General features: G+C 40.7%; 1 protein-coding gene across 1 annotated transcript; it reads left to right on the top strand.

Annotated features, from left to right (window-relative positions):
* Nucleotides 1-638: 638 nt before the first annotated feature.
* Nucleotides 639-11,792, top strand: SNRPB2 (small nuclear ribonucleoprotein polypeptide B2). Its single transcript, NM_001251968.1, has 7 exons — nucleotides 639-703; nucleotides 2,579-2,668; nucleotides 3,044-3,216; nucleotides 7,055-7,195; nucleotides 9,387-9,437; nucleotides 10,877-10,965; nucleotides 11,422-11,792. Exons 2-7 carry the CDS (start codon nucleotides 2,605-2,607, stop codon nucleotides 11,579-11,581), a joined length of 678 nt encoding a protein of 225 aa, NP_001238897.1. The 5' UTR covers nucleotides 639-703; nucleotides 2,579-2,604; the 3' UTR covers nucleotides 11,582-11,792.
* Nucleotides 11,793-15,917: the final 4,125 nt, after the last annotated feature.

Below are 15,917 nucleotides of genomic sequence, written 5' to 3'. Positions count from 1 at the left end.
TTGGGGAGTAGAGGAATGACTGCACGTACTTCTCGGATTCCCATTTAGTGAAGCATCAACAACTCGTATCATCCTGGAACACTCTGGGCATTTTGCGGGGCGCGAAGATGGGGAGGCTGGTAAGGAGCTTTTCCCTCCACCCAGCGAGTGCAGCAGGGGGCTCGGGCGCTCTGTGCTCGGGAGGTGGTTCCCGCGGCGGGTGGGCGGGTGAGCGCGGGGGAGGCCGCACCGGAGCCGGCCCGGGGTCAGCTCAGCCCCCGAACGCCGAGGACCCCGCCGCTCGCAAAGGGAAGTCAGCCCCGCGGCCCCCGAGCCCTGAGGAGGGCGAAGCCCACGAACTTCCCGCGCGGCTGGCAGGAGGAGCCGCCTGCAAAACCATACCGGGTCTTTCCTTCGTGCAGGGTACGGGGGCACGACGTCGCGGCTCGCTAAGGAGTCACCGCCCCTCCCCCCCCCCCCCCCCCCCCCCCCGCGGCAGGACCCCGGGCGCCCGCGTAAGCTTCTTCCCAGTCCCCAGCCACCCCTCCCGCCCGCGCATGCGCAGGGAGATTCCCAGCTGCCGCCCCTGGAGCGGGAGCGCATCGATCGACTCTGAGCTCGACTGCTCGGCTTGCCGGCGCTCGATTGAGGCGCGTGGAGCGTAACTTCCGGTAGTGGCTCCGTTTCCGGCCTTCGGTTCGCCCGGGACCGGCGCAGGCCTCCGGTGAGTCGGGACGCGTTCTCCGGTTCTCTGTTTCCGCTCCCCTGGTGGCCGGCCGCCCCTCGGCCTGACGCCCGCTCGTGGGATCAGGGAGTGGACGCGGCCGGTGGCGGGGCTGCAGGCGTCCCCTCCTGGGTTCGCGGAGGGTTGGCGAGACGGTGGGGGGAGTCGGAAACCGACGCGCGGGTCCTGTGAGGCCCTGGGATTCAGAAGTCTTGTCTCCGGCGGGGCGGGGCGGGGCGGGGCGGGGTAGCTGGCCGCGTGGCCGCGTCCTGGGGCTTCGGCCGGCCGTGCCTGTGGCTGGAGAGGCAGGAGGCCCCTTGGCTCCAGGTGCCCTTCACCCAGTGCACACCGCCGTTGAACCTCGCGCGAGGTCTTTCAGAGCCTCCCCGTTGGGAACCCGGCCTTCGGTTTGACATTGCGCTTGTTTCCGTGACCCCAGCCTTTCCAGGTTTCAGGTAAGAGGGTCGCAAGCCTGAGAAGCGTTACCTTTCCCTTGTTCCCGAACAAATGCAGTGCCGACCTGTAGGCTTCTTCCCTATGGGTTTCCTTTTTTTAAAAAAAAAAAAAATTTTATTTCTGTATTCATGAGAGACACAGAGAGAGAGGGAGGAGGAGGCTTCATGCCGGGAGCCGACGTGGGACTCATCTCAGGTCTCTAGGGTCACGCCCTGGGCGGAAGGCAGCCGCTAACTAAACCTCTGAGCCAGCCGCGCCGCCCCCCTGTAGGTTTTCTATACTCTTCACAGACGGTGGGTTTAAAATGGTGAAATGAAGGAATATGTGGGGCACCCAAGCAAATAAAGCAGAGTCACGGTTTGCAACTAAAAACAAGGTGAAAAATGAAACAGCAAAGTGTGTGTGTGCAAGAAAAGTGCAAACGACGAAGAGACGAGGGCGGAATGCCCAGCCCTGCTGTTTACTAGCTGAGGCCCTCCACTAGCCGTTGATGCCGCTACTCCAAGTGCTCACTGCCCATGTGAGAGCTTTGCTGCGACGCCTGTCATTTTGTCTCCGAGTTCTAGTAGGTAAATGCTGTGAAACCAGCCCCATTTTACAGCTTTGGGCCTGAGAGTTTAAGGAACTTGCCCGCTGTCAAGCTGCTAGGAATAAACATAGATAGCATTTGAATTCAGATGAGGTCGGTACTAGAATCGGAGCTCTAACCGGCATGCAGTACCGCTCTATCTGAGCCCCATGATTTCAAGTGGGTTAGAGTTGACCTTAGAGTCAGGACAGCTGGTGATGGTGTCTGTAAATCTAGTAGGGGTGAAAACACTTTCTAAGTGCGGACCCGTTAAGTATTGCTTGGTAAACTTCGTTAATAGTCTGTCTTAGTGATTTTTACTGGGCGCAGATTTGCTAGTTTGTTTCTCATTTTTCTTAAAATCCAAAGACGGCATTTTAAAATAATTTCATTAAATGGGGCACCTGGGTGGCCCAGTGGGTTAAGCATTGGACTCTGGGATCTCAGCTCAGATCTTGATCTCAGGGTGGTGAGTTCAAGCCCCAAGGTGGGTTCCGCCTACCTAAAAAAATAAGTGAATTAAATAATTTCATTAAAAACGTTATTTTGTTAGGCAGGTGAAGAAACTATTGCTTGTTGCAAGTGAAAAATAAATATGAAAATAAATGTATTGGATGAAATAATGTTATTAAAATCTGCCTAGGTACTTGGGCTCCACCCATGTTTTGAACCTGAGAACTGTTTTGTTTAAGAAGGAGGAGTAGCAAGTGCTGGAGAGGTTTTAAAGACTACTGACAAACTGGAATTTTCTGACATTTGGGATTGAAAGGAAATTGTGTAGATCCCTGTGTTGTATCCTTACATAGTGTGTGTGAATGCTCTGCTTATAACAGTATTTACTGTCTTTTTAGGCAATTTGAACAGTTTAACTGCAAACATGGATATCAGACCAAATCATACAATTTACATTAACAATATGAATGACAAAATTAAAAAAGAAGGTAAGTGCTTTTAAAAAAACATTTGTTTACAACCAAAGTGCATTTAATTACTAGCATCTTAAAAATTGTGCTGCTTGAAAACTTCTGATGTAGTAATCTTTGTCAGTACCTGAAATAATATCTTCTTCCTTTTTTGTGAGGATTTTAAGGCTTTTTAAAAACAAAAATAGGGACTGAAAATCTGGTGAATATGTTTTCACTCATAGATAAAATGGTTTGAAACAACTTAAAATTAGATAGTATAATGTGATTTTATTAAAATATGTAACTTTGTATAAATAAGTATGGTGGGGGGCCCTTGGTGCAGTGTCATTGTATAAAGAGATCTGTCGTTTCTTTCACAAATAAATTGTTTTCCCCTCTATTTTTGCTCAGAATTGAAGAGATCCCTATACGCCCTGTTTTCTCAGTTTGGCCATGTGGTAGATATTGTAGCTTTAAAGACCATGAAGATGAGGGGGCAAGCCTTTGTTATTTTTAAGGAACTGGGCTCATCCACAAATGCCTTGAGACAGTTACAAGGATTTCCATTTTATGGCAAACCAATGGTAAGATGATATTATTTTGGTTTGATCACTATTAATAATATGTTAAGTTTGTAGATACACACTTGAAACTTTGGCCATTTCTTTTTGCTTTTAATTAAGTGTTAAAGCAAGTTTAGGTTTATTTTTTTATTTACACATTTGGGTTTATAGAAAAGTTGTAGAGTTTATAATTCACTAGTTTATGTTAGTTCAGATAGGCAATAGCAAAATATATTGAAGTATACGATGTTTAAAAAATAGTGGCAGTATAGGCAATATTCTCATCTCAGGAACTAGAAGTTAACTCAGAAGATTGAAAAGAAATCTTTGTAAACTTGTAAAACAATACAAAACACAGAAATTATGGGTCAAAGAGGAAATCAGTTTGAAGTTTCAGAAAATCGCATAGTGAAATACCACATATCAGAAGCCGTGTGGCCTAGAAAAAGCAGTGATCTAAGAAAAATTCATAGTTTTAAATTCATAGGTTTTATTGACGAATAAACAATGAGCAGCATTGAAATAGTTATGCATAGAAAATTTTAATCTCAGGAATGACATAGTGAGATTCACATTTAGCTGCTGGGTGAAGACTGGATTATGGAAAGGCTGGGGCACTTGGGAACTCAGGAAGCCATTGGTGTAGGCAGAGATGGTAGAAGATTGGATTAGGGTGGAAACCGTGTAGAGCAAGGGGTTCTACATCTGTGAGTACGGGGTACCTTGGTTATGGATTCCTAGTGCTTTTTCCTGAGACTTGGGATGAGAAGAAACCTTGAAGAGCGAGCCACGGGCGCAGTTTCCCAGGCTGTGCATCCTCATTCTGATTCTGCCATTAACTGGCTGTTTGCCTGTGTTCATCTTTCACTACCTATAAAATGTAAGCAAATTGGCTGTCCTTGAGCTAATTCAGAGGTCAGCAAAAACTATATAGGACTGGGTAGTAAATATTTGAGGCTTTGTGGTCCACGTACAGTTTCTGTCGCATATTCTTGTGTCTGTGCATGTTGTTAACAACTCTTTAAAAGTGTTTAAAAAAAGAAAAAAAAGTCCTTGATTTATAGACCATACAAAAACAAGCCGTGGGCTGGCTGGAGTGTAGTGGCGATAACTGATCTAAACCCTTTTTTTTTTAGAAATGAAGAATTAGGCTCAGCAAGGTTAATTGCCAGACGAGATTATAATAATATAACCTATGGCAGTACAAGGCCTTGAAAGCTAACCTGACACCCAGTATTATGGTTTTCCCCCACCTTGAAACTAGGAGTTGGCAATCTGTCCTAAAGGGCCAAATGGTATTTTAGGCTTTGTGAGCCAAATGATCTCTCCTGCAGCTGTTTAACTCTGCCTTTATGACAGCAAAAGCAGCCATAGGTGTGTGTAAATGAATCATTGTGGCTGTTTTAGCAAGATCAAATTAGCAAGACCTAATTTACAAAAACAGGCAGTGTTGCTGTGGTCAGTGGTTGGAGGACCTTTATATATAGCACATTGTTTAGTTCGGGAGTGGGCACTTTTTCTCTGTTACTGGAGCAAGTTTTCTTTTCCTTTTCTATCCAATTCCCTTTTTCCCATCACTTCCCATCTGATGGGTACCAGCTGTGCGGAAGGCCTACATGCACTCTTTTTAATAAGTTGGAGTTTTCTGAAACCAGTTTGTCTGTCTTAGTAAGTACGAAGAAAAGGCATAATGGAGATTGCAGTTGGCAGGAACATAAGACTGGGTTTTAGTTTAAATTTAAAATTACGTTAATACGGAGGAACGATTTCCTGTAGAGGATTTTAGGGTTGTTTTGTTGAGTTGAAATGACAAGTTTGAATGTGCCTGTTTCTCAGATAAAGGAAAGCTAGAGATTGTTTGCTGTGTTTGCTGCTGGCTTCACTTTGCCAACTAATTATTTTAAATCAATGGAAAAAGTCCAATAGACTGATAATGCATTGAAAGTATTTTTGAGTTCCATTTTCTGCCTTCAGGAAGATAGCAGATACTGCCAAATTTCCAGCATCCTGGAAGAGGAGGAAGAATATTCTCTGAGCTGTCTTGTTTTGTGTTTATTTAGGTGGTTAGTTGCTCTTATGTTTTAACTCCCAACATACCAGATCAGAAACAAGCAAAATTTTCTATAACTTGGAACTTATAACAAAGTTATAACAAAGTTATCAAGGATATTTGTTTTTTTTTTTTTAATGCCAAAAACACCTTAGTAATATAGAACCACCTTCCTGTTATGAAACCTTTGACATAAATGTAAGCCTTGCTCCTTTTCTAAGCTGCGAGTGTACTTTTTTTTATCCCTTATGGGTGTTTAGTCTAGACCACGTTTTTTCAGCATTGGTACTTTTGACATTTTGACCTGAATAATTCTTGTTGTAGGGGGCCGTCTTGTTCATTGTAGTGTTTAATAGCATCCCTGGTCACTACCACATGCCAGTAGCATAACAACCCAGAGCATCTCCATTCAATAGCACTAGTTATCCCCTGTGGGCAAAATCACCTGGGGTTCAGAACCAGTAGTGTGGATCAGCCATTTAAGAATGATGATTGAGATCAGAGATTTTCACAAGTGACTGTGTGTTAAGGACAGATCACTTAAGATCTGTTCAGGTCAGGGAGAAGGTTGAAGACATAAGGGAGATGAGAGGGAGTCCTTGGGACCAAGTCAGAATTAATCTAAGTCTGTTCCTTCTGGTCAGATGGTGACATGTAAAACCAGCAGTTGCTTGCAGGGGTAAGTCCACTTAGGGACCGTATGGTATAGCAGTCCAGGGCAGCCAGGGGTACTGAGCTTTGGGTATTAATGTGAAGGACAGCATGCTCCTCTCTGTTTCCCCAGTACACTCATCTCTAGCTGAAGAGAAAGACTTACTTTTGGTTTTGACAGATTTACTGCTTTCAAACCCATGCTACTTTAGAAGGTCACTTCTTTCCTTTCAGACTGAGAGGAAATTCATATTCTGTAAGGCAATTTTAGATAGTAATTTGTAGGACTCTTGTGTTTTGATATGATCCAGAGAGATTGTTTCAGCTCATTCAGCTCCAGAGAAGAAATGCTTCCTAGAAATGGAAGTTGCAGTTTGCAAATAGATACACCCTAGAAAATAGTTTAACTCCTAGCAAAAATTTGGGGATGGGTGCTTGAATCTAGCTGTGTAATAATGCTTTAGACCAGGGCCATGGTATAGGTTCCACCATCCACTTTCTGCTTGTTAGAATTACAGAATCTCAGGCTTCACTCGGACCTGCATCAGAATCTGCAGTCTTACAAGCTCTCCGTGAAGTTCGGATGCACGCTAAAGTTTATCCTGGCATACTGTTCCTTCTGGCTGGCAGGAAGAAGCAGCAGCTGGCCTGGTTGCACTAGCTGCAATGCCATCCTTTGTTTCTTTTCAAAGCTTTTTAAAGTTTAAGTTGTTGCCACTATTAGTCATTGCATTTACAAATTATAGATGGGGTTCAGAGGAAAATCATTCTGACTCTTTAGTAGTTTAACTGTGGAAATAATAAATTCCGTATGATACATTCCACAACTGATCAGTACATCTTGACTCTCATTGAGCGTCCATACTAAAGAGTAGACAACTTTCCCGTGCATTTTTCTATTTTATGAAATTGAGAGCAACATTGGTGCAGATGTTTCAAAGTTCTATTTTTCCCATATGAGAATCTATGGGTTTTCTTCTAATAAGCATAGCACAATTTATTTTCATTTGGTGCTCAGTGTATTTGACAGATTTCCTTAGGGATATGTTTAAAACCAGCTTGTCGTGTATTTGTGTAATGAAATTTGAAATATTAATGAAGAGTGTAAACAGCCTTCAGCATAATGAATAGTAACCTGTCTCCATATAATTAAAACAGCGAATCCAGTATGCAAAAACAGATTCGGATATAATATCTAAAATGCGTGGCACTTTTGCTGACAAAGAAAAGAAGAAGGAAAAGAAAAAAGCAAAAACTGTGGAACAGACTGCAACCACTGCAAGCAAAAAGCCTGGTCAGGTGAGATGGACAAAAGTTCCTTGGTTTGTTGGTGTTAAGAACATGATGGAGATGTCTGTTTTCCACTTAGGAATGGTCTTTGAGGTGTGTGTCCTATGTGTGTTTGTTTAAAAGGTGCACTTGTAAGAAGCTGGAATCGGTGGAGTTCAAAAATTCCAATACTGGGCAGCCCGGGTGGCTGAGCAGTTTAGCGCTGCCTTTGGCCCAGGGTGTGATCCTGGAGACCCGGGATCGAGTCCCACGTTGGGCTCCCTGCATGGAGCCTGCTTCTCCTCTGCCTGTGTCTCTGCCGCTCTCTCTGTGTCTCTCACGATTAATAAATAAAACCTTGAAAAGAAAAGAAAATTCCAATATTTATATTTAATCACCAAATTAAAATATAAACTTTTATATATGCAGATCTATATTAAACAGTTTTATTTGAATCTGTATAACCTTTTAGTTCCATCATTCTTCAAAATATGTATTAATATCTTCAGGCTTATTTCTCAAGTTCTACTGCCCGTAAATAATGTTGTAGGTATTATCTTTAATTTTGAGTGCTACACACAAAGCTGCTTTCTTTGAAAATTCAGAAATTTAAAAATCTAATTTAAAATAACAGGTAACAGGGAATCCCTGGGTGGCGCAGCGGTTTGGCGCCTGACTTTGGCCCAGGGCATGATCCTGGAGACCCGGGATCGAATCCCACGTCAGGCTCCCGGTGCGTGGAGCCTGCTTCTCCCTCTGCCTATGTCTCTGCCTCTCTCTCTCTCTCTCTCTGTGTGACTATCATAAATAAATTAAAAAAAAAAATTAAAAAATAAAATAACAGGTAACAGTGAAATTATCATCCAAAAAATAGCTACTTCTGGATTGAAAGTGGTTAGAAATCCAGTTCAAAAATTTGACTTTTGTCTAATTGTTTAAAAAAAAGAGACTGGTTCTTGTGTTTTGTATATATATTTCTCTATAATTTTATATTTGCATATTATAGTTTTATGTATTTCTCCATAATTTTAGAGATTACAGGTTAAATTTTATGACACAGTCTTTAAAATTTAGATGAGATCTTTCAAAATTAACTGAAAAAGTTTGTCAGTAACGATGTAAATTCTTAATGTAAAATAAAAAGGAATAAGAAATCTTTCAAAAATAATATTTTTTTTTAAGTTTTTTATTTTAATTCCACTATAGTTAGCATAAGTGTTAACATTAGTTTCAGGTGTACAGTATAGTGGTTCAACAGTCCTGTACATTACTTCATGCTCATCACAATAAGTGCCCTCCTTAATCCCTCACACCTATTTGACTCATCCTCCTACCGTCTCCTATCTGGTAACCATCAGTTTGCTCTCTGTAGTTAAGGGTCTGTTTCTTGGTTTGTCTCTCTCTTTCTTTCTGTTTTTCCTTTGTTTGTTGGTTTTCTTAAATTCCATATATAAGTGAAGTCGTATGGTATTTGTCTCTGACTTATTTCACCAGCATTATACCCCCTAGTTCCATCCATGTTTTTGCAAAAGACAAGATTTCTTTTTCTCTCTCTCTTTTTTTTAATGGCTGAATAACTCTCCATAGTGATTATCTATCGATGGACACTTGGGTGGCTATTGTAAATAATGCTGTTATAAACTTAAGGGTGCATACATCCTTTAGAATTAGTGTTTTTGTATTCTTTGGTTAAACATTCAGTAGTGCAGTTACTGGATCATAAGGTAGTTCTATTTTTAATATTTTAGGGACCCTCCATACTGTTTTCCACAGTGGCTGGACCAGTTTGGTTTCCCACCAACAGTGCATGAGGTTCCTTTTCCTCTACATTCTCCCCAACGCTTATGGTTTCTTATGTTTCTGATTTTAGCCATTCTGACAGGTGTGTGGTGACACCTCATTGTAGTTTTGATTTGCATTTGCCTGATGATGGGTAATGTTTGTCATCTTTTCTTGTGTCTTTTGGCCATCTGTATGTCTTTGGAGAAATGTCTTCATGTCTTCTGTCCATTTTTAGTTGGATTGTGTGTTCTTTGGGTGTCTTACCTGTTTGTAATATACTTTGGATACTTAACCCTTTATCGGTTATGTCATTTGCAAATATCTTCTCCCATTTTGTTGGTCTTTTAAAAATTAATGTTATTTTTATGCAGTTATTAAAATTATAAACCTGCTTTTTTAGAGCAATCAGAAACCTTAACTCTTTTCTATTTTTTTTTAGGGAACACCAAATGCAGCAAATACCCAAGGAAATTCAACACCAAATCCTCAGGTAATCTTTGTATCTATGTGGTGCTTGCTTTTTAAAATAAAATTATAAACCAGTGAGAATAATATACAACAACTTGTATTGTCACCAAAAACTGAAAATAATTCCTTATATAAGACATTAAATTATATTACACTTTAATATAAAAACTCACTTTTCAAAGCATTTTAATTTTTTTGAGGGAGGGAAAAATGAAACCTGACTCTGTTCCTTGCTTTCCATAATGTTTCAGTGATGGAATCAAAATGACAGATTTTGAACTCTGTGAAGGCAGGGAGTGAACATTTTTATTTTCCCTAAAGTACCTGCAAAGCCCAGGGCTTTACAGATGCACAGGTGGGGGGAATTGGCCAGGTCGACGTGCTCTCTTTCCATACCGGTTTGCTTAAAGCAGTGAACCATCTTTTCTAATAGAGCAGCGTTGTTTTATAACTACCATTGATCTGGTTTCTGAGAACAAATATATGTCTCTTTATATAGAGTTTTTAGAAATCTCTTAGCAAATCTCCTTGCTCAAGGCCTCAAGGAGAAAGATTTAGTGGTTCCTCTTGGTTCCTGGGATGCTCGACAAGATCCTTAAGGCCAGAGAATTCCTTGCACCTCAGAGCTTTCCTTCTTCAATTTGAAGAATTTCAATTTATGTGTATTTTCCTAATGATCTACCTTTTCCTCCTTTGGAATCTTTCAGCAATTATAGTATAGTTTACAAATGCTAGCACTTAATTCTCTAAGCCTTAAGTTATTTTTAACACATCATCTTTTCTCTTTATGAAAGACAGAGAGCCTCTTAGGTACAGGACGACCCTGTCCCTATAGTTCCACATGATCCCAGGTCAGGATATCAAATAATTAGTTTAACATCTGATAATGTTTGTTTCTACTTATTTGGGTATAACTAGATGCTCTGTATATCTCATTTACTTGGAGAAAAGGTTAAAAGTCACCAAGTAGTGGCTTTAAATGGTAGTTCCAAATTTTGTTAAATGCTGGGAGACTGTAAACAATAATGCAGAGGATTGAAATCTGAGTGTTATTATTCAGGTAACCAGCTGAATATGGGCGATGCTGCTGCCTTCTCTAGTTTTGTTAGGATCTTTCAGTTATGTAACCCAGCTGACAGAGTTCTCCCATTACAACTGACTCCTGATGCTTAAAACTTAAATATTGTTTTAAATGCTATTAAATACTTTCAAGTTAATTAGTTTTGTAATTGTCCAGATTTGTATCAGGTGATTTGAGTGTCTGCTGAGTTACTGTTCAGTTTATGTTTATTTCTCTGGTGTCCTTGCTTTTCGACTTTAGTGTTTGATGTAGTGCTACGATTTCATAGTCCTTAATAAACTGGAATGTCGCTCTCTGAAGTTCAGATTTTAATATAAGAGCTAAATGGCTTACTATACTTTTTATACTTAAAAGCTAACTGCCTTTTTTCTTTATAATAGGTCCCTGATTACCCTCCAAACTATATTTTATTCCTCAACAATTTACCAGAAGAGACTAATGAGATGATGTTGTCTATGCTGTTTAATCAGTAAGTTTTTTCAGAAACCAGTCTGTGTTGTGAAAGCCTCCCAACAGGACAAATAGCACCTGTGTGGGTTAAATCCGTTTGTGTATCACACAGCAGTAATTCCTATAGGTTCCTTGATTTGGTCTGGGATTAATCATGTGAGTTGAAGCCAATCTGCAGATTTAGCAAATAAAAAGCTAAATTACCTCTGATGTTTTACTTACCAATTAGAATTATTTAAACAAGAAATAAAGCTTAGATACAATGACAAGATTGAACTAGCTTATACCTACATTTTTTTCATGGTATTATTTATATTTTAGACTCTTTCACCCTATTCAGGATTCTTGGTAGGATATGATACTTTTCCTAGACTGGTATCAGAAAGTTGTTTAACAAATTTAAACACAGAATAGACACTTATGTATTTGATATCCTTTATATATTTACATATATAAATTATTTCTCCTCTTATAGGTTTCCGGGCTTCAAAGAAGTACGTTTGGTACCCGGAAGGCATGACATTGCTTTTGTTGAATTTGAAAATGATGGACAGGCTGGAGCTGCCAGGGATGCTTTACAGGGATTTAAAATCACACCGTCCCATGCCATGAAGATCACATATGCCAAAAAATAACATATGGCATAGTTGTCTTTAAAGGACTTGGTGTTATTTAAAGTGTTTGTCTTGATAACATTTGGTCAGGCCATTTTAATAGTTGGGATGTGGGTGAGTGAAAGAAATTCTTGTGAATTTTAAAAAATAACTTAGTTTTTGTTTAGCCTTATTGAGCTATGAAATATGAAGGCCTCAATTTTGTACAATAAACTTTTATTCGTATTCTATACATAATTCTACATTTATTCCATCGTCCTATCACCAAATGTTTATGCTAGACTAGAGCACCTCTTAAGATATATAAAACTAATAAGATGCTTTCCTAGTATTATTTTGGAGCAGCTAATGGCAGAAACATTTTTTTTTTTAAGATTTTATTTATTAGAGAGCATGGGGAGGGGGGAGAGACAAACGGAGAGGGAGAGAGCGAATCCTCAAGCAGAGTTCTTGCTGAGCAGGGAGCCCAATGTAGGGCTCCATCCCAGGACCCTGGGATCATGACCTTAGTCAAAATCAGATGCTTAACGTACTGAGCCCACCATGTGCCCCCTTTGAATCTTTGTAATAAAAGAGAATTAGATCAAGCTCTTGATTACATTTTCTGTAGTTATTTAATTTTTTTATTCAAATAAACTACTACCCTGGAGGGTTTTTTGTTGTTGTTTTTGGTGGTGGTGGTTTTTCTTTTTTTTTCCTTTTTTTTTTGAGTTGTATTACTGGTAAAAACAATGCCCTAGGTGTTAGGGGGAAATGAGACCTGGGCAGTATCTAAATTTTAATTTATACCTAAGGCTATGATTCAGGCATCTTTAGAAATGGACAATTTTTTGCATGTACAGTAAATTGATCATTTTTCTGTTTCAGTATTTCCTTGAACAGAAGTTTGAATTTATTCATTGTATACTTAATGGGAAGACTACTTTTAGACTAATGTAGATTTTTGTCCCATCACTCTTATGAATACATAAGGAGGAAAAAGCAAAATAGTTTTTTTTCCCTAAAGCTGCCACATTTAGAATCTGACTCTTACTTGTATAACTTTAACTTAGTTGTCAAGTTCATATACTCCTGTAAAATGTATTAATTACTAGAAAGAGGACTGTGCTCTTGGGATGATAGAGCAATGCCAGTTGGCTATTGCATTTTCTACTTCCTTACTCTCAGGGACTGTCCTTACCTTGTCTCTGAAAAGATTTCACAGATGCCCCTGCTTTGAGTGTCTGTATGAGAGGAAGTAGAAAGGTCAGTGTGGCTGGAGAGTGAGAGGGGGATATATAGGTCTTTTTAAGGACGTGTAACATAAACTCTGAAATGGGAAACTTGAGATTTTTTAAAATTTAGTTACAATAAAATTCATTTTTAGTGGTTTTTGGTGAGTGACCCAATTTGATGAGTTTTGACCATTGTATACAGTTGTGTAATAACCATAATGAAGATACAGAGTATTCCATCACCTGTCTGAAAGGAAGGCTCCCTTTGCAATCATCTGTTCACCAGCCCCCAACCCCACCCCTGAACCTAGGCAACCACGTTCTGTTTTCTATCACTATAGTTGTACCCTGTCTAGAATGCTTTTGGGGGTGTCTGGCTGGCTCAGTCTGTGGAGCACACAACTCTTGATCTCAGGGTTGTGGGTTTGAGCCCCATATTGGGTGTAGAAGATTACTTAGAATTTTAAAAACATTGTTAGAATGCTTTTGAAGTTCATCTCTATTGTGTGCAACAGAACAGTTGTAACCATGGACAGGCATTTGGGTTCTTTTAATTTGGGGCTGTATAAAGGGCTTATGAACATTTACATGCAAATCTATGGACATGTTCTGTCAGAAGATTTTGATCACAGGAGTGACACCTGATTACTTCTGAAAGCTTTTTATTTTGATATAATTTTCAATTCATATCAAAAATGCAGAAATCGTATGCAGCTCCCACAAATGTTTCTGAACCATTCAGGAATTCTGCTGCCTTGATCCTCTATTACCCCTTAATATTCAGTGTGTGTTTCCTAAGTACAAGACCACTCTGCTACAAGACTGACTGCCATAGGACCAGCAAAATCAGGAAATAACATTAAGCCAGCATTCAATCTTATATTTTGCTCATGTCCCAAAAATGACCCACAATTCCAATCCAGGATCATGCCACATGCATTGTCTCTTCAGTGTCTTGTCTGTCCCTTGGCCTGTCCTTACTTTTCATGATCTTACTGGTATGTAGAAATATCTCTATGTCTGCATTTGTGGCTGCATCTATATAATTATATTAAAGAATGTATAGCAGTACCTCTAACTGCAATCGGACAACACAGTTTATTCTGGGTTTCCCCCTTTCCTTCCTTGTAACTCCTCTGCTCCCAATGATGGATGCGTTTACTTATTTGCTTAAATCTCCTGGAATGTTATCAAACTCTGGAAAGCAAGGCTTCAAGAGGGAAGAGGGGGTAAGAGAAAAGGAGCTAAGTCCACTTTGAAGATGGTGGGATGAAGCTGTGATCTTCAGTCCTTCCTCCCCTTCCCAATCTGGGAGTTGCCAGGAGTTTCCAACGAAGTAGATGATGTGCCCATCTCATGTAGTGGTTCTCAGCTTCTCAGTTTAAGGCCTGCAGATTGTTTCCAAGTGCCCACATCTCATCTACACCCTGTATCAATTAAATCCCAATCTCTAGGTGTGAAACCCAGTCAGCAGTACTTTTAAGGTCCTTAAGTGATTCCAATGTGAGCTAAGAACTAACAAAGCAGATTTCTATGTTTCAAAGTAGGTTGTAATGATTAGTTCAAATTGTATTTTTCAAAGGCAGCACATTGATAAGTAGAAGATGGTGCAGGAATGGAAAGTGTGCAGGACGCCTGGGTGGTTCAGTCAGTTGCTTGTGTCTTGACTCCTGGTTTCAGCACAGGTCATGATCTTGCGGTTGTGGGATCGAGCCCCTGCATCAGGCTCTGCTCTGCAGTCTGCCTCAGATTCTCTCCCTGTTGCTCACACTCACTCTCTCAAATAAATATATAAATAATCTTAAAAAGAAAAAAAAAAGGAAAGTGTTGCAAGAGGCTCACATCTCCATTTTCAACTTTAAGGCTTTAAGTATAGTCTGTTGGGTATTTAGCAAGCATTTTGTCCTTGGGAATATTGTATCCCAGTAAAGATCTAATGAAGACTGTGAAGCCCTGGCTTAAAACGTGCGCTGTAATTGATTTGCCCTTGAGCTGTACTTCTCAAACTGTCCTGTTCTTCCAAATCACTTGCGTAGTTTGTTAAACTGTAGATTGATCTAGTAGGACTGGGGGGAGGGGTGGGGTTTGAGAGGCTTTGTAAAGTGACGCTGAAGGTGCTGGGTTGGGGACCATGCTTTGGAGGCAAAACCTCAGTCTCTGCCCTGATGGCTTAGTCAGTCTTGATTAGGGCGTGTTATGAACCTCTTGAAATCTGGTAAAACCTAACGGCCTTCCTCAGGGAAAACAAAAATAAAACCAAAAGCATTCATGTATACACCTAAGCATACAATTTCAATGAATATCTATTTTTGAGTACTAAGGGTTTTTCTAGGTGCGAATAATGATAGAGCAAAGAGAAAACTAGACAAGTTAGACAAGTCTCCACCTCCTGGAGCTTTCATTGTGGTGTCTGGAGACAAATCGTCACCATGTAAACAAATAAGGCCTGTCAGGTAATGACAAGTGACGAGGCAGGGCACCGCGATCACACGATGGACAGATTGAGCTGAGGAGTGCAAGAAACCAGTCTGTCTGAGGAGACATCTTGTCCAGAGCCCTGAGTCCCAGGCTATGGAGCAAGAGCTTCCCTGACATTAAATAAACTCCGGAGGGCTGGAGGTAGAAATGAGCTTCGAGTTTTCCAAAGACAGGAGCAGCTGGTATGGCAGGAACAGAGTGGGTGAGGCAGAGAGTGACAAGGAGGTGACGTGAAGGAGCAGAGGGACCAGATCACGCAGGGCCTTGTAGGTCATGGCTTAGGAGGCTGCTTCCACCCTATCCCCTGCCTAAACCCATTGTTCAAACCTTAAAGGAGCCCCTACCCCCGTTTTAAGAACTACAGATCGAGAACTAATTCAGGAAGGAGAGCAGAAAAAATGTCATTTGGGGATTAAAGGCTCAGAGAATGCACTGGAAAATCCAGAGGAAGGAGGTGAGCCTGCTCAGGACTGAGCCCCTCCCCGGACCCCCAATATCTTGCAGGGCTCCAGGTCCAACTGCTCACTATTGTAACTTTAAGTTCCAAATTGCAAAACATTAGTTTCCATCCCATCTCTGCATCTCTGCCCGCAGCCGAATGCTAGGACATGCCAGGCCTGCTGCAGATGCTCTTAGATGGCTTAACATCTCTTTTCTTTACTTCT

This window comes from Canis lupus, chromosome 24 (genome assembly GCF_011100685.1).
Source record: "Canis lupus familiaris isolate Mischka breed German Shepherd chromosome 24, alternate assembly UU_Cfam_GSD_1.0, whole genome shotgun sequence".
Classification (NCBI taxonomy): domain Eukaryota; kingdom Metazoa; phylum Chordata; class Mammalia; order Carnivora; family Canidae; genus Canis; species Canis lupus.
Note: the sequence above shows the minus strand (reverse complement) of the source record. Positions and strands in the feature narration are given on the sequence as shown.